An 18,926-nucleotide genomic window follows, 5' to 3' on the forward strand; every position below is an offset into this window, starting at 1 on the left:
AGTTTTTTGTTGCGACACCTTAGTTGTTCATTGATTGCTTTCTCATATGTGCCTTGATCGTGGGTCTTCAGCAGATGGAGTAACTCCTTGCTTGAGCCAGCGACCTTGGGTCCAAGCTGGTGAGCTTTGCTCAAACCAGATGAGCCCACTCTCAATCTGGCGACCTTGGGGTCTTGAACATGGTTCCTCCGCATCCCAGTCCGGAGCTCTATCCACTGCGCCACTGCCTGGTCAGGCTGTTTTTTTCTCTCAATGAAATTTCCTAGGATAATTATTCTTACTGGCCAAATTTTCCAGGGCACAATAGAATTCCAATCCCATGATAATGTTTTTTCTTTTTTGTGTATATTTATATTTACGTATTTATTTCACAAATGATAAAATTAATTCATTGTTTTTTAGTATATTCAGATGTATGTGTAACTGTCACCACTAATTTAAGAGCATTTATCACCCACAAAGAAACCCTGTGCTCCCTAGCACTTCCTCCCATTCCCACCTCTCCTTAGCCTCAGAAAACTACTAATTTACTTTCTATCAGTATGGTCTTACCTATTCTAGATGGTTTGTATAATTGGAATCATACATTATATGGGTTTTGTGACCAGCTTCTTTCACTTAGTGTAATGTTTTCATGGTTTACCCAAGTTGTAGTATGTGTCAGTACATCATTCCTTTTTTATTTTATTTTATTTATTGTAGTAAAATATAACATGAAATTTACTATTTTAACCATTTTTAAGTATAAATTCAGTGGCATTTAGTACATTTACCCTGTTGTGCAAGCAACACTACTGTTTATTTGCAAAACTTCATCATCCAAACAGAAACTATCTGCATTAATAAGAACTCTTCATTCTCCCGTCCCCCTAGCCACTAGTGACTTCTATTCTACTTTCTGTCTCTGTGTCTTTGCCTGTTTTAGGTATTTCATGTAAGTGAAGTCATATAACATTTGCCCTTTTGTGTCTGGCTCTTCAGCATATAGCTCTCACTTTTTGCTCAGCCTTGTGAAGTTTTTAATCTATGCATGCCTGACTTTTCCCACAGCAGACCTAAGTGGACCCTTGCATTTGCCATATATAAAACTCTTTCTTCATACAATTCCTTCTACTTGCTCCCTTAAATTTTAGCTCTCTAGCCTTCTGGATACTGATTTCTGACCCAGCTCAGTGAGATCATCATTGTCTTTTTTTTTTTTTTTTTTTTTTTTTGGTGGGCCATTAGCTTTAATCCTAGCTTGCACCCAGCGGGCAAGAAATATACACAGTGGGAAAACACTTCCCTTTCTATTCAGGGCTCCCAAAGCCACTGACTTAATCTGGGTTTCTAGAATCAAAGGTTTCTACCTCACCAGTCTTATTCACCTCTGTTCCCCATCTCCTTCTCTCTGCATAAACTCTGCACAAACTGGCTTCTCCTTCAGCACTCTGCCATCTTGGCTGCTTCTCTGCTCCATGTGGCCTTTCTCTGCTCTCCTCCAGCATGGGCTCCTCTGCCCCATTTTATAGTGTAGAAATCAAAACCTGTGATTCTTTCTCCAGTGGCTGCTCCATTTCCAAGCAAATCTCACGAACCAGATCGGCTTCCTCCGGTGCTTGCTCCAGCTCCAGGGTCTGCATCTCTTTCTCCCATGTTTGTTCCAGCTCCTTCCACTGCTCAGTTTGCAGGTCCCGGGCAGCCTCTTCCACAAAGCTCTTGGTTTCCTCACGCATGGCTGTAAAAGTCAGCTAGCCTTTGTTCCCCATCTCCTTCTCTCTGCACAAACTGGCTTCTCCTTCAGCACTCCGGCCATCTTGGCTGCTTCTCCTCTCCTCCACGTGGCCTTTCTCTGCTCTCCTCATCATTGTCTTCTTCAGGTCACCTTCTTTGTACTGAGATCCAGGAATTGCCTTAGGCAGAAAGCTAGTTAGTATTGGTATCTGGAAAGTGCCCCTAGATGTTGAAATGAAGGTCTGGTTTATCTAGTTTATATTCCTTCTTAGAGATCATCATTATGCACTGCCTGTGGTCTTGCATACTTAAGTTACTGTGATACATATTTCACATATTTTTCTAGTTTTGTAATTATTTCTGGCAAGAATATAAGTCTGGTTCCACTTATTCCATCATGACTGGAAGTGGAAGTTGATCTACCATTTTATTTTCAAAACTTTTTTCATTCAGAATTAGCCTAAAGTGCCTAATTTATGATAGTTATGAAGAGAGTCTGTTAATCTTGTTTGAAAAGTATAAAAGAACTTGTAAGTATCCAGTTTTTCAACTGTATTAATAAAAAGTAAACTTTTTTGCCATATTCTCCATTTTGTATAGTCTGTTGCCTATTATAGTTAAGGGAGGAAAAAAGTTGGATGTACTACTACTAATTGATTGTTACATTTCTCGTGTTTTAGACCTAAAGATTGTCTTCGGTCTATTATGAGGAGGGTGAACCATAAAGATCCTCATGTTGCTATGCAAGCTCTGACTGTGAGTGATTTGATTTTAGGTTCTACCAAAAAATTACCTGCTGAAATTGAGCCCTTTTAACTTTGCAATTTATGCTTTTAGCTTCTAGGAGCATGTGTATCAAACTGTGGCAAAATTTTTCATTTAGAAGTATGTTCAAGAGATTTTGCTAGTGAAGTAAGCAACGTATTAAACAAGGTAAGGAACATTATACCTAGAAGTGAATTAAGACAGTCTTTTTCCTTTAGTGTGTTGTATTCTTCAACCCTTCATATTTTTAATTACAAAAGATTAGTCTGTGCTTTTGTTTTTTTAATTCTTTCTAGGCTTTATCTTTCCATTATATGAGTAAATGTTATGTTTTGCTGAAGAGACTACCAATTTATTTAACTCCAAGAGTTGGTTTTTTCAAGCCATATTACAGTATGTTCAACACTCTTTTCTTCATCATTCCTTTCATCTGATAAGTAAATATAAATATATATGTTTCTCTTTCTGATTAAATAATACCTGTTTATTTTTAGGGACAGCATTTATAACCATTTTTGTAGCCATAGAAGAATTTTCCCGATTAGAAGTTAGAAGTGTTCAGAAATACTGCCAAAATACTACACTGTTGAATTTCATCTTGATATGACCTGACCATCACAGGATTTTAACATTAGATTCTCTACCTAACAATGTAGAATAAAGAATTCAAATCTGGGCCCAGGCCAGTTGGCTCAGCGGTAGAGCGTCGGCCTGGCGTGCGGGGGACCCGGGTTTGATTCCCGGCCAGGGCACATAGGAGAGGCGCCCATTTGCTTCTCCACCCCCCCCCCCCTCCTTCCTCTCTGTCTCTCTCTTCCCCTCCTGCAGCCTAGGCTCCGTTGGAGCAAAGATGGCCCGGGCGCAGGGGATGGCTCCTTGGCCTTTGCCCCAGTCGCTAGAGTGGCTCTGGTCGTGGCAGAGCGACACCCTGGAGGGGCAGAGCGTCGCCCCTGGTGGGCATGCGGGAGTCTGTCTGACTGTCTCTCCCCGTTTCCAGCTTTAGAAAAATACAAAAAAAAAAAAAAAGAATTCAAATCTGGCAATTTAAGGACTTTAAAAGATTTGTTACTAAATGATATGTGAGTTTTCCCAGTAAAAATTTGTGCATTCTAAATGTTATTATTTCTTGCTGTTTTTCATGGGTGGGGGTTATAAAATATAACAAGAAAAAAAATTTTAAGGGTTAAAAGGGAAAATGCCTTTTTGGAAAAAATAAATATTTTCAAGTTTTTGTAGATGACAGTACAGAAATGAAATAATTTAAAATTCTGTACTTGTCAAAAATGATTATGTGATCATTTTTCCTGTTTTTTGCTTTATTAAGTTATATTCAGGTATTTTCTATTAGTTAGTAACCATTCTTTTAAAGTCCTTAATATCTATCAAAATGTACCACTATTTATGATGGGATTAAAATATCTTCTGTAATTCAAGATATGGCACTCAAATTTGTACTTAGTAGCATGAACAAGTATTTTGAAAAGCAAACACATATGAGGGAGAAAGGACTTCTCTTTATTCTTCAAATGTTTTTAGAATAAACATTGGTTTTATACTTTAGGTGAGTTATTATTTTATTATTATTAATATTTACAGAGACAGAGAGTCAGAGAGAGGGATAGATAGGCACAGACAGACAGGAATGGAGAGAGATGAGAAGCATCAATCATTAGTTTTTCGTTGTGACACCTTAGTTGTTCATTGATTGCTTTCTCATATGTGCCTTGACCACGGGCCTTTGGCAGACCAAGTAACCCCTTGCTCAGGCCAGCGACCTTGGGCCCAAGCTGGTGAGCTTTGCTCAAACCAGATGAGCCCGTGCTCAAGCTGGCGACCTCGGGGTCTCGAACCTGGGTCCCCTGCATCCCAGTCCGACGCTCTATCCACTGAGCAACCGCCTGGTCAGGCAGGTGAGGTGTTATTTTAAAGAAATAAAGTTTCTAGGTATAATGACATGCACCACTTCAAATCAGACCTTAAATAATTAAGCAACTTGGGGAAAACACATAGTAGTACACAGTAAAAGTTAGGGATTAGAAATAAAGGAACTGCAACATTCACTGTTTCCAACTTAATTTTTATAATATTGGTCTACAAAAAACAAAACAAATTACTTTTATCTTCCTGATGTATAAAGTTTGCTTAGTTGCATAATACTCTGAAAAGTTCTCTTTCTGACCTTAAACTTAAAAATAAGTTTTACATATTTAATGTTTGAATTTGATGTGAGGTATTTATGATGGTATCTTCTTGTTTGTTTTTTTTTAGTTTGAAAATAAATTAGTTTATTTTTAATAACGATTTAAAGTTTTTTATGTACATTATATAGCTGGGGTAGTTTGTGATTTAAAAAGTGGTCTGCAGCACTATGGTTTTCACATTTAAGATACCTATATTAAATCATTGGCCAGGAAATCACTACTCTTATTAACTTTCAAATTTTTTGTTAGTAAAACTTTCATGAAAACAATCACAGGAAAATTAAATAACAAAATCATTTAAAATGACTTAAAATTCAAGCAGATTTGGCTATTGCTCTACTAGCTTATCATAAATAATCATAAGTTAATTATTTCCAAATCAAATCTTACTAATTTTTTTCTCTTATTTTCAGGGTCATCCCAAAGTTTGTGAAAAGTTAAAGGCCCTTATGGTTGAATGGACAGATGAATTTAAGAATGATCCACAGCTTAGTCTAATATCAGCAATGATTAAGAACCTTAAGGAACAAGGAGTTACCTTTCCAGCTGTTGGCTCTCAGGTATTTTGTGAAGTTTTGTGTGCACTACAGTTTGTTTTTATAAAGTAGTCATGTTTAATAAAATTCCTTTTTGTTTTTCTCCAAACCCAGGTAGCTTTTATTATTTAGAAGGAATTTTTGTTAATAATCTTGCATTTAGAGGCGCCAGAAAAATTTAGTGGAATATTAATGTGTTCCAAATTCTATTTTCTCACTGTTTCATCTTTTTTATAAATGATTTACTTTCACATTTTGCAATTAAAATACTTTTAAATTTAGTTTTAATAATATAGATAGAATTACTTCATTATATTAGGCAATACAATCTTGTTAACTTTCTTTCTGTTATAATTTTATCTAGAAAGAATGACAGCTAAAAAATAGGGATATCCTCAAAATTTAAGGATGAGTTTAGAGGTTCTTTTGATTATGAAATTTAAATACCTGTATTAAAAGTGAGAAGGAGATATAAGGGGTCAATGGGAAGAGAAGTCTCTGAAGTATTTTTTCCCTTAATAAAAAATGACTAGTACATTCATCTTTTTTCTCTCTCCTGTTAAATATAATTGACTGAAAGGCTTAACTTTCCTTTGCAAAAAAAAAGGAATGAGACCAATCTCTAATTTATTTCATATGAAAAAATGAAAGGATATCTCTTTTATTCTTTTTCTATTCTGGGTAACAATCCTATAAGGGGCTTTAAAATGTGTGCTAATTTACTATACTGTCTTTTCCCTACTATATACAGATGGGAGTAAAATATGAGTGGTTTAAAAGCATGAGCAGAAAAGTCTCAAGTTATGCAGGGCTCAAGTTCTGGGTGTGACCACTTCAGGGACTCATGAATTGATTCATCCAGACTTGTCTAGACTTTCTTCCCAAGACACAATTAGTTTATCTCTATGCTCTTGAACTATGAAAAACCAGAAATATACTTTGAAAGAAGGATATTTTTCTACTTACTTGAAATTTGACTTACGAATAGTTTTATAATAAATTATAGCTTTTAGAAGTATTTATTCATAATTGAGAGCTTTTATTACTCAGAATAATTTCTAAAATCTGTATAATTAAGGAATAATTCTGTGTGGAATAATCCAAGAGTCTTATAACAAGTTTCTTGGCAATAGCAGTGTTCAATTATCACAGTAGATTCACTACAGAGAGCCAAGGAGTATAGATGCTTAGTATAATTGGCGACTTCTATACTCCAAGAACCTATTCTAGAGCTTGTTACTCAAAATCTGTTTTGTTGACCATCATTCATCACCACCTGGAAATTTGTTAGAAATGCAGCATCTCAGGTACCTACCAGATCCATGGGTTTATTATCTTCATTTTAACAAATTTCTTCAATGATTCTGTTTCCACATCAAAGTTTGAGAAGCGCTGCTCTAGAGTATAACTTTCAGTGCAGTGAAAACTGCATATCCATCTACACAGGGGCTTGTTATTATATGAGAAAGAAGATGAATTAATGATCTGTTTGATATGTAATATAGTTTTGCTTGGTTAACCTAGAATCTCAGATAGTTGTGGCAACAGCAGTAGGGATTCTCTAATTTAATCCCCTCATTTTACAGATGAGGAAACTGAGACCCAGAATGGTTAAGTGACTTGCCCAGGGGCCACAGCTTGTAGTTGACAGAGCTGGAAGTAGAACACAGGCCACCTGACTCTCAGTCCAGTGTTCTTTCCACTACATGATCCTGTCTTCCATTTGATATAGAGGTTAGTGTACATGTGTCTGTCCGGACTTGGCTTCAAAGGACAAGAAGTGGAGTGAACACTGGCAAGAGCATTTATTTATTGGTTGGCATAGTTGTTAGGTTACTTTCCTGTTCAGATGATTTAGGACATAGATCAGCTATAGTATAGTTAAGAGTTATTTTTCTTTTCATCTAGATGTTATAAAATATGAAAGCTCATTTAATTATAGTTACTTTTAGCCACAACAAATACATAAAATCCATATAAAGTAAAATATGAAGAGGTATTGTGATATTTTTATAGTAGTTTCTGAAAAGTGTATCATTGAAAACCCTGTTTGTAAAGAACTTCATGTTTAATGAAAAAATGTGTCATCTAGCATGAATTGTAGAAGTCTCTCTAGATTTTGAGGTCACTTGGTTACGTCCTTACAGTTAGGCTAGATCTTTGCTAGCATACCTAACAAAAGCCTTTGAGAATATAAGAATTTTAAAAGTAAATTATTGATTTTTGAGAGAGAGAGAGAGAGAGAAACATTGATTTGTTTTTCCACTTCTTTACGCATTCTTTGGTTGATTCCTGTATGCACCCTGACTGGGGATGTAACCTACAACTTCGGCACATTGGGACGACGCTCTAACCATTTGAGCTACCTGGCCAGGGTGAAAATATAAGCATTTTAAAATTTGTTTCTCCATCCAAGTACAGAAGAAAATAATATACAAATATTAAGAAAAGTCAGACTTTAGTCACCTAATTTATTGTTATGCTGCTCTGATTTTTTCCCCCAAAGATTTGAGAGAGAGAGAGAAAAGCATCAACTTGTTTAATTTAGTTGTTTCATTTAGCTGTGTACTCATTGATTGCTTGCTGTACGTGTCCTGACTGGAGGTCAAACCCGTGACCTCTGACAAGCCTGGCCAACGCTTTATCCACTAAGCTACTGGGCCAGGACTGCTGCTGGCTCTTTTTTTTTTTTTTTTTTTAGCGTTAAATTTTGACATAGATATAAAAGTAATGCAACACTGCTACTGTATTTGGCTACCTAATAAGACAAGTGTCATTGCTACACTTAGAACCTGATAGTAACTTTGAAAAGTGTGGAGTTCAGCAATGCAGGGCTGAATGCAGCTTATTCTTCACTTCCTTCTGGACCAATACAGATTTCTTCATTGACCACAAAAGATCAATGTCTGTTTTGTGAAATTCACCAAACTGTGACAAGATTTTATATATTATGAAAAAGATTGCCTCTGACCAAACATACCTTTAGTTTTTAGTCATATAATGATTAGAACATTACAAGAAATGAATCAGAATTGAAAGTGCTTTAAGTTATGTTTCGTTAAATATAAAAAGCTTTTTTTTAATCAGCTTTTCTAAAAATAAATGCCCTGTGCATTTTGTTTGATGTTATAAATATACTAAGTGAAGAATGTAAAACTATTTTACTTTAAAAATATAAAAAATAATATTAAAAATAGTATTTAAAATATTTTGCTTTTTATTTCCTCAATAACTTAAAAATTATAATTCCATTTTTATTCATTGTCATGGAAATCACAGTATATATTTGTAACTTTTTACAATCTCTTTTGAGTTAATATAAATATATTATTTCATGTAAAATGTAGAAACCTTGCAGCAAGTTTGGGTTTACCTACTCCCCACTTCAGCATCCTTTATGCTATAGTCATCTTATGTGTGACATACATTCTCCTACATACATTATAAATCCTGGAAGACAGTGTTATACTTTGTGTTTTAAACCCTGAATGGCCCCATCTTCTCTGATTTTGGAAATTGCACGTGTTAATTTAATCCTCATAACACCCTGTAGTGTATAGGAGCTGTTATTCTCATTTTGTAGATGAGGAACTTGCACAAAGAGGTCAATGTACCTAAGACCATAGGTTTAGAAGGTGGTGGAGCTGGCATTTGATCCCATGTTTGTCTGACTCCACAACCTGCATTCTTTTTTTCTTTTTTAATTTTTATTGATTTTAATTTATTGTGTTTACATAGATTCAAGTGTCCCACCGAATATATCCCCCAACCCCCTTGTTCCCCTCGACACCCCCTTTGTCCCCTCCCCCCAATGCCTTCCCATCTTCCTTTCATGATTTGCTGTCCTGCTCTCTATAATGCTGTGTTATGTATATATAATTTCACAACCTACATTCTTAAGTAGCCATATCTTGGTACCTTGTTTGAAAATGTCATCAGAGGAACACAGGAAAGAATGCTTAATTAAGGAACTTAGGGATGTTTCACTGAGCAAGTGATATTTTAGCTGTTTACTGACTAATGAGTTGAAGCTCAACGGAAAAATGTGGATGGAGTAAAAGGAGCCAGAGTGGGAGATATTTTAAGTAGAAGCAAATGCATGTCAGAGGTGTAAAAGTACCAGTATGGAGTCTGATTTGTCTTGATTGCCATGGAAAACCTAAGAAGCCATTGAGGCTTAAAAGCTTATAATTCCATAAATGTGAATCAATTTATGTATTTATTTATTTGTATACTCCCTTATTTACAAAATATGCTTAGCTAGACAGTAATACATTCCCAGAATTACCTAACTTTATTTTGGGTTAGCAAATAGTATAATTTTATCAGCATTTATATTGGTATATATAAATCTGGGTTCCTAAAGATAACATCCTGATTTTTGATCTGGCAGTATGCATTAAAATACTCCTTTTAATATTTTAAAAATTTAAAACTGTCTTTTTAAAATTCTCACCCATCTCCCTCTCTCAGCTCCTTTTCTTATTTAACATTTTTTTAAATATTTTTTTTTATTTAATTTTTTTTTTTTAAGTGAGCAGAGAGGAGTAGAGACAGACTCCTGCATGTGCCTAGACCAGGATCCAACCAGCGACTTCCATTTTGGGCCGATGCTTAGCACCTAAGGAGGAGGCTCCGCGGAGCCATCCTCAGCACCCGGGGCCAGTATGCTCAAATAAATCGAGCCATGGCTGCAGCAGAAGAAGAGTGAAAGGGAGAGAGGAGGGGTAAGGGTAGAGAAGCAGATGGGCACTTCTCCTATGTGCCCTGACCAGGAATCAAACCTGGGACTTCCACACACTGGGTCAATGCTTTACCATTTAGCCAACTGGCTGGGGCAAAATACTTTTTAAATCTCTAGTCTTTCTTCTTTAGTTTGCATACTGTCTTTCTCTTTTGAGTTTAACCTCTTTACACAAATCTGTGACAGTGTTAATAGGCTGTTGGCTCTAAGTATCCAATTGCTCTCTTTTCTCCAATTCTAATGCTTCTTCTTGGGTGCTCCAGTTGTATTTCTTTATTCAGAAGTTTTAGATTGACAAGAAGGATCTTATATCTTTGTAGATTAGGTGGGGTAGGAATGTTTGAGATCAACTCTCAAATGTTGTGTTCCTTTTTTTGTCTTAGGCTGTTGAACAAGCAAAAGCAAGCCCAGCTCTAGTAGCCAAGGATCCTGGTACTGTGGCAAACAAAAAAGAAGAGGAAGATTTGGCCAAAGGTATGTCTTTAAGTCCCTGATGGTAGCTAAAAGATGGGTCTCTTACTTAATATTATTTTCCTCTGAGAGATTTTTAAAATATAAGAGAAAAGACTTTGCAGTTAAAGCTGAAATCTACTTTGTTCCCCTCCTCAGTATTCTCCCTCTCCTCTCCTGAGACAACTGCTACCATGTATGTCCTTTTAGTCAACATTTTTATTATACAATTTACCTATAAATATCCATAAATAGTACCAAATACTTTCTGTGTCCAACACAATTTTTTTTCATAAATACTATACTGTAGGTACTATCTACAACTTATTTTTTTATGCAACATTTGAGATCTATTTATTATCAGATATAGTATAACTTATGTTTATTTGTTTTAACTGCTGTGTAATATTCCAGTATACTAATAAATACATACTGTAATTTATCTTCCTACTGATGGACATTTGGGTTTCTGGTTTTGATATTTACTGTAACAAGTATGCCACATTGAATATCCTTGTACATGTTCTTGTGTGTGTTTGCATGTGTGTGTGCGCCTATTTTGTGTGACTAAAAGTGAAGTATTTATTGTTGGCTCATGGGGTAGACACGTCTTCAACTTTGCTAAATAGTTTTATTTTTTCCTCGTCATCAACAATATATGAAAGTTGTTACTATTTTTAACCTCCTGACAACATTTGGCATTGTCAGAATTTTTAAGTGTTATGAATCTGATAGGTTCAAAATTATTTCCTATTATTTAAAATTTTATTTCTTTTAATACTAGTGAGGTTGAGTTTTCTTTATTTTTGTATTTTTATTAGCTGTACTGGTTATCTCTTTCTATTGATTCAATTTCTTTTTTTTTTTTTTTTTTTTTCATATTTTTCTGAAGTTGGAAGCAGGGAGGCAGTCAGACTCCTGCATGTGCCTGACCGGGATCCAGCCGGCATGCTCACCAGGGGAGCGATGCTCTGCCCATCTGGGGCATTGCTTTGTTGCAGCCAGAGCCACTCTAGTGCCATGGAGCCATCCTCACAACCCAGGCCAACTTTGCTCCAATGGAGCCTTGGCTGTAGGAGGGGAAGAGAAAGAGAGGAAGGAGAGGAGGGAGGGTGGAGAAACAGATGGGCGCTTCTCCTGTGTGCCCTGACCGGGAATCGAACCCGGGACTTCCACACGTTGGGCCGATGCTCTGCTGCTGAGCCAACCAGCCAAGGCTGATTCTTTTTTTAAAAAACATAATTGGTTATGGTCAGTAGCTCAGGGTATAAAGTGTCAGCCCAGTGTATGGACATCCTGGGTTTGATTCCCATCAGGGCACACAAGAGATGCTACCATCTGCTTCTCTCCTCTTCCATCTTCTCCTTCTCTCCCTCTTCCCCTCCCACAGCCAGTAGCTCAATTGATACAAGTGTTTCCCTGGGTGCTGAGGATAGCTTGGTTGGTCCAAGTATGTCAGCCTCAAGTGTTAAAAATAGCTTGGTTGATTTGAGCATCGGCCCAAGACAGGTTGCCAAATAGATCCTGGTTGAGGCATATACTGGAGTCTGTCTCACTATCTTTCCTCCTCTCACTTAAAATAATATAATAATAATAATATAATAATCATGTAGAAAGTCTTTATTTTGGATGCTATCTTTTGCCAGTTATATCTGTAGTAGATATCTACTCTTGATGTTTGGCTTAAACTTTAAATTGATAATGGTGTATTTATTTATTTATTTATTTATTTTCGATAATGGTGTATTTAATTGAACAAGTTTTAAATTTTGATGTAGTCAAAAGTTTTGCTTTTATTTTTGCTTTTTTATGTCTTAAGATATTTTTTCGTACCTCAAGATCCTAAAAGATACTTTCTTTTCTTATAATAGTTTTAAAGTTTTATTTTCTCATTAGGTCTTTTATTAATCTAGAACAGAGGTGGAGGGAAGAAGGGGTTAAAGGTTGATTTGAAAGCAAGGTAATTCCTGTGATTACATGGCAAAGCCTACATGACACATGGTGATGGCCTGCATTGGGGGAGAAGTGGTGGAGATAGAGTAGACACATTTGAAATCTATTTGGGGAAATTTTTAGGTGAGACTATACTGTAGTTATTTTAAATTTCAACTCTTAGACTGATTGTACAAGAATTATATTTGCAGCAATAAAATACAGGTTCTCAGCTATACTACATTTGAGGCTCTCGTTTAGTAAGTCCCCAGTGAGGCTTGAGACTCTTCTCAAGTGATTTAGATTATCATTTTGTAAACTTAAGCTATAGGAATACATAAAAGATAAAAGAAAATATATCTGCAGTTAAAGTTTTAAAAATGGATGTGAATATTTATATCTTTTTATTACCCAGAATTATTTCAACTGTATTCATTCAGTAAAAATAGCCATCATGCTGTTCAATTTTTTAAATGTTTTTGAATTTTCTGTTGTGAATGAATGGAAAAAATTGATGAAATGATATATGTTCAGATTATTATGTCAGGATATATCCTAGTTTCCAGATACACTTTTGAGAAAAGAATCCTTTTTACCTTCAGATATTTTTTTATACTTCTTTGGAATATTGGATATATTAACACTTTGGGTCTTTTTAAACCCATTATTTTCTAGCCATTGAGTTGTCCCTGAAGGAACAAAGGCAGCAGTCCACCACTCTTTCCACTTTGTATCCAAGCACATCCAATCTCTTAACTAACCACCAACACGAAGGCCGAAAAGTTCGTGCTATATATGACTTTGAAGCTGCTGAAGATAATGAACTTACTTTTAAAGCTGGAGAAATTATTACAGTTCTTGATGACAGGTGATTTAACATTCACATAAAAATATATGACATATTTTGTGTTTCAAATTATTCCTGTTGGATGCTTTCAACAAATGCATTTGAAAAAATATTGACCCAGGTATTTTCTTTGTATCACAGTTGGTTGCTTTGCTTATGTTATACTGGCTGGATTCTTATTTTGTAATTTAATTTTTTTCTTATCTATTTAAATAGTTTTAATTTTTTTTGTAGACCTAGTTTAATCTGTTCATTTCTGGTGCCATCTAATAATATAAATTGTTAAATTAATAAAATAGTTAAGATTTTACAAAATATACAAAATATGTATATGTATTTATGAAATTTGTGAGAACTACAGAATATAGTGAATTTATGTATTGCTTGTATTTGTTTGGAACAAATTCATTTTACATGAAATTACCATATTTTTTGCTCCATAAGATGCACTTGACCATAAGACACACCTAGGGTTTTAAGGACCAAATGGTGTGTTAAAATATTTAATAAAATACGGTATATACATTTATTTACATTATGATGGGGAGGTAATTCAGAGCATCTGTCTTTTTTACTACAGCTCCATACATGAAAATAGTTACTGATAGTGAAGTACCAAACTTTTCTAGTGGTTTTGAAAAACAATTCAAATAGATTTATAGTCATTTCTATATCATAGTATAATATGATTTCTTGAGTGGAAGAAAAGGAAGTTACTTTTGAGCTGTTTTGCTGTATATTACATAAAACTTTGATTATTCATTCATTCATTCAAAAGTATTGAGAGCTTGCTAGCTTTTCTTATACTAGACACTGGGATACAGTTGTGATCATGGATATGAACTTGGAAGTGTGCTCCTTATGAGTGTTTGGTGCTATAAACAATGTCATCTGTTGTCTGTTTTCTTGTGAGGAAAGATTTGCTGATATGCACTAGATAGCACACTGCAAAGGATTCTCATATTGGAGCCCATGAGCCTCCTGAAGTTGACAGTTAAGTGCAGGTATCTCTTTTTTTTTTTTTGGAGAGAATTCAGAGCCTTATATTAGATCCCCAGAGCATTCACCAGCCTTCCAGAAGATAAAGAACTGTGTGTTTAATAACTATTTTCTCTGAGGCCTCATCTTTTATTTGTAATAATGATACATTCATTTCATTCAAATCTGGAAATAATGTAAGTTAAACACTACAAAAGGGAAAGATTCATAGAAATAAAAATCTTTTTTGTAGTCAAATATTCTTTTTTGTTCCTCACAGTGATCCCAACTGGTGGAAAGGTGAGACCCATCAAGGCATGGGGCTATTCCCCTCTAATTTTGTAACTGCAGATCTCACTGCTGAACCAGAAATGAGTAAGTATTTTCTAGTCTGTCAATGGATGGTAATTGGTAATCCTTTTCTTAATGAAAGTTGAGTAAACTCAACTTTCTAGAGTGGGGGCTTACAAATGTTAGTGCCTTCAGGAGTTTATTTAAATGCAAGTTCCTGGTCAGTAAAATATTTAACAGAAATTATCTAAGAATTGCAATCATTTGTCTACCAAGATGATCTTTAGAGAGACTATGGACTATTTTAAAAATATATATATATATATATCTGTATACCTACACATATGTGTATATATGTGCTGTTGTGAAAATGCACATTAAAAAGTGTTAACAGAATGTATGCGTTGTGCATTTCCATTACTGTCAGATGATCTAAGTGACAAATGCAGTGTAACCTCATGGAGCACTCTTCCTATTTAAAGACTGAGACCATTTCTCTAGTGTTCTAGCCTCAAACTTGGAAGCTGTGGCTTCTGGCAACATTAATAGCTTTCTTAAACCCTCAGGTCAGATCTTCAGAACCAGCCATGACTAATCATATAAATAGTTTTTTGTTTGGTTTCCAAATCTTTGCTGACTAGGAGAAGTAAACTAGAAAGTGGGGCCAAGCAGGAAGCGATATTACTAACAGGCATAATAGTTGCAGGAAATGTTAACTGGTGGTAGCCTATCAAAATATTGCTATACCATTGACTATATTTTTTCATAATACTCTTTTTTTTTTTAATGTAAACCATATTTATTTTATTATTATTATTATTATTTTTTGTATTTTTCTGAAGCTGGAAACCGGAGAGACAGTCAGACAGACTCCCGCATGCGCCCGACCGGGATCCACCCGGCACGCCCACCAAGGGGCTACTCTCTGCCCACCAGGGGGCGATGCTCTGCCCCTCTGGGGCGTCGCCTGGGGCAGAGGCCAAGGAGCCATCCCCAGCGCCCGGGCCATCTTTGCTCCAATGGAGCCTCGGCTGCGGGAGGGGAAGAGAGAGACAGAGAGGAAGGAGAGGGGGAGGGGTGGAGAAACAGATGGGCGCTTCTCCTGTGTGCCCTGGCCAGGAATTGAACCCGGGACCTCTGCACGCCAGGCTGATGCTCTACCACTGAGCCAACCGGCCAGGGCTCATAATACTCTTAATTAATCTTCATAATGATGAGTGTGAATCATCAAGATTGAGTCAAAGCTTCCTTCTGTTTAAGGAAACATGTTTTAGTCTAGAAAGATTTCTATTAGTGATTGGAATTTTTAGATTTAAAGAGTTTTTAGGTATAAGTTGGTAAACTATAGTTATCTGGCAGGATATCTCAGCTTATCTCATCTGTCTATATAATGACTTCTAGAAGGAATCAAAGTTATCAACTGCAAGAAGCTTAGGTCTTTTTAGTTTACAAGAATTTTAAGAATGGATCTTTGTCATAGTCATCTTTTTATTTCCAACAGCACCAAGTACTGAATCTTACCAGAATGTAGATTATATAATGTCTGCCAGAAAGTTCTGTCCGTTTTTGGAATAAAACAAAATACAAATTTTTCTTACCGTCAATAAACTTTATTAAATAATAAAACTGCCATTATTATTAATGGTTTCTTGCCAGCGTGAGGGCAATTTGTATATCCCATTTTTGAAAAATGTTTTATCTTTTGATGTGAAAAATTTAACCAGTGCTTGTTTGATATCTTCTTCATTTTTGAATTTTTTGCCCTTCAAAAAATTTTGTAAGGACAAAAACAAGTGATAGTCGGAGGGTGCTAAGTCTGGGGAATATGATGAATGCGACAGACATGCTTCTGTAGCATTTCTTCCTTGTTGAAATTCGTAAAAATTACAGTGGCGTAAATGAACTTTATCAGTAGCCATGGGTACACTATGGCTTCACACATAAGACTAACGTGAATGAACTTTGTTTTAGTTCATTTGCTACGTCAGTATGTATACATTAAGTGATAAAAATAGAGAGGCACACATGCGCCAAATAAACATGTGCTTACATGTTGAAACTTGTGATAGAAACGGACAGAACTTTCCGGTAGACCTTATATATATATGAATATTTATACAATAAATGATACAGAAGAGTATACATAGAGAGATGTTAACAATAAAGAGATACTTTTCTTTAAAAATGTAAGAATGCTTCTCTTTCAAGAGAAGGCTTTTACAACAAAACATAATTACAAATCTTTGATAAATGATGCCCTCTCATAGTTTTTACCAAGAGAGCGGGACAGAGACAGGAATGGAGAGAGATGAGAAGCATCAACTCTTCATTGCGATACCTTAATTGTTCATTGATTGCTTTCTCATATGTGCCTTGACTGGAGGGCTACAGCAGACCGAGTGACCCCCTTGCTCGAGCCAGTGACTTTGGGCTTAACCTGGTGAACATTGCTCTAACCTTGCTCCAACCTCGATGTTTCTAATCAGGGTCCTCCGCGTCCCAGTCGGACGCTCTATCCACTGCGCCATCACTTGGTCAGGCTTATTGTTATTTTTATAGAGACAGATTCCTGATATCCATCCCTTTATTGGAATTCTTTTTTGTTAGACCTCAAAAATATGTTGTAGAACCTTTTTTGAAGGGCAGTGCATATTGCATTGACTTTTAACCTGGGCTGATGGTGGTAGGTTTTGTTTGTTTTGTGTGTGTGTGTGTGTGTGGGGGGGGGGTGGTTGGATTTTCTTGTCCTGAATCAACTGTTGGAAAGCATAGGGTAGTCCCGGACTTTTCTGTTCAGGATGAGATCCAAGTGCTGATGAACATCATGTAGCTATCTCATTTTTTTCCCCGTTATATTTTAAATTCCCATTGCACTTTAGATGAGGATTCCAACTCATATGTTTCGCTCTGGACCCACATGAAAAAGAAACAGAAGAAACAGAATTTATGTAATATAGTTCTCGAATTTGGAAATGGAGTGCTAGTGTGATCCTCATAGCATCATCATTTATGAGGAAACAGAAACCACTTCATTTAATGTATCAAGTAGAAATACCTGGCCTCCTAGCTTGTTTTTGTTGTGGAGATGCAATTAGATATTATGAAAGCACTGTCTTTTACACATGCAGTAAAATATTTTAGATATGTGCACACACAATATATAGATACTCATGTGTACATAGTAATGGTATCAGTTCCTATAAGACAAAGCACTGTAAATTTGTGCATGGTCAGCTGTTAGGATGTGAAGCCTACCGTGTGTCTCTTATGCATAGCAGACAATTCTGCTCTCTCAGCTTTCTACTTGTTAATAGCTCAAAATACAAAAAGTAAAAATATGTGTAACAAATGTCTCCTTTTCCCCAAAGAAAAATTAAATCAGCTAAAACTGTTTTGTTTTGTTTTTTATATTGGAATTTTGCTTTATAAATGGGATGAAATTCCATTTTATATGGGATCACACAACACAGGATATAGAAGTGATGTGACTTCTTGTTCTCAGAGGTAAAATCGCAGACCAGATTCCAGTAGTGTGAGCTCGTTGAACCAGATAGATTGGCATTCAAATCCTGGCATTGCCATTTATTAACTTTCACTTGTGGAAGAATTTATAATCTTTCTTAGCCACTATTAACTGCATTTATAAAATGGGCATGTCTCAGTATTGTATTGTAGATTCACTGGAGGAAATGTAATATGCATTCCATTAAGCACATTTAATAATGTAATAGATATTATTACCCTTCCTTAATTTTACCCCTTGCCCACCCTCCTTTCATCTTGATTCTTAATATTTTTACAATATAAATACTGGTTTACCATGTTGATACAAGGATGAAAAATTCAGAGAGAAAGTTCATTTCTGTTAAGCTGTTGGTATTCTTTTGGAGAAGATTAATAGCTATGTTAATCATATTCTGATATGTACTAGTTAATGTTATATTAACTAGATTTTTAAAGTTCGCTTTGTTGAGCAAGAGAAATACGTATTTCTGGCCATTGGTTTTATGGATTCCTTAACAATCATTTTTCATTGCAAAGAATATTGTAACTAAAAGATACAGGCTTATGTAATGGAAAATTCAGATCCCTGCTAAGGCTGTTATAAAGGTCTTGACTGACCTGGATGTCATTCCCTTAATAAGTCTGAGTGACACACTAGAAAACATATAGTTGATTTTCAAGTCATTGCATTGAAATAGTATGGCCTAGGAAATGAAATTTTTTTAAAAAATAGATAACTTAAAAAGATTTATTTTAAATTGCAGAGTTCATTTATGCCATTGTGAAATTTTGCTTTCTGTTCACCAGTTTACTAAACTCTCTTTTGTAGTAGGTGATTAATCTTTGTTTCAGAACTATACCTCTTATTTTAGTAAAGTATCTTTTATGGAAAATATAAAATCTTTATAAGAGAAAATTAAGAAATCTTGACATGAAGTAATAGTCTGTCATTATTGCCTATGTTT

General features: G+C 35.5%; 1 protein-coding gene across 3 annotated transcripts in view; it reads left to right on the forward strand.

Annotated features, from left to right (window-relative positions):
- STAM (signal transducing adaptor molecule) overlaps window positions 1–18,926 on the forward strand; it is an 84,488-nt gene that overhangs the window by 53,592 nt on the left and 11,970 nt on the right. For all 3 annotated transcript variants that reach the window (XM_066384518.1, XM_066384516.1, XM_066384517.1), the window contains 6 exons: window positions 2,394–2,469; window positions 2,551–2,646; window positions 5,093–5,239; window positions 10,343–10,433; window positions 13,017–13,209; window positions 14,447–14,541. In XM_066384518.1, the coding sequence (XP_066240615.1) occupies window positions 2,394–2,469; window positions 2,551–2,646; window positions 5,093–5,239; window positions 10,343–10,433; window positions 13,017–13,209; window positions 14,447–14,541 (698 nt within the window). The remainder of the gene's footprint in view (window positions 1–2,393; window positions 2,470–2,550; window positions 2,647–5,092; window positions 5,240–10,342; window positions 10,434–13,016; window positions 13,210–14,446; window positions 14,542–18,926) is intronic.

The sequence above is a fragment of the Saccopteryx leptura genome, chromosome 5 (assembly GCF_036850995.1).
Source record: "Saccopteryx leptura isolate mSacLep1 chromosome 5, mSacLep1_pri_phased_curated, whole genome shotgun sequence".
Taxonomy (NCBI): domain Eukaryota; kingdom Metazoa; phylum Chordata; class Mammalia; order Chiroptera; family Emballonuridae; genus Saccopteryx; species Saccopteryx leptura.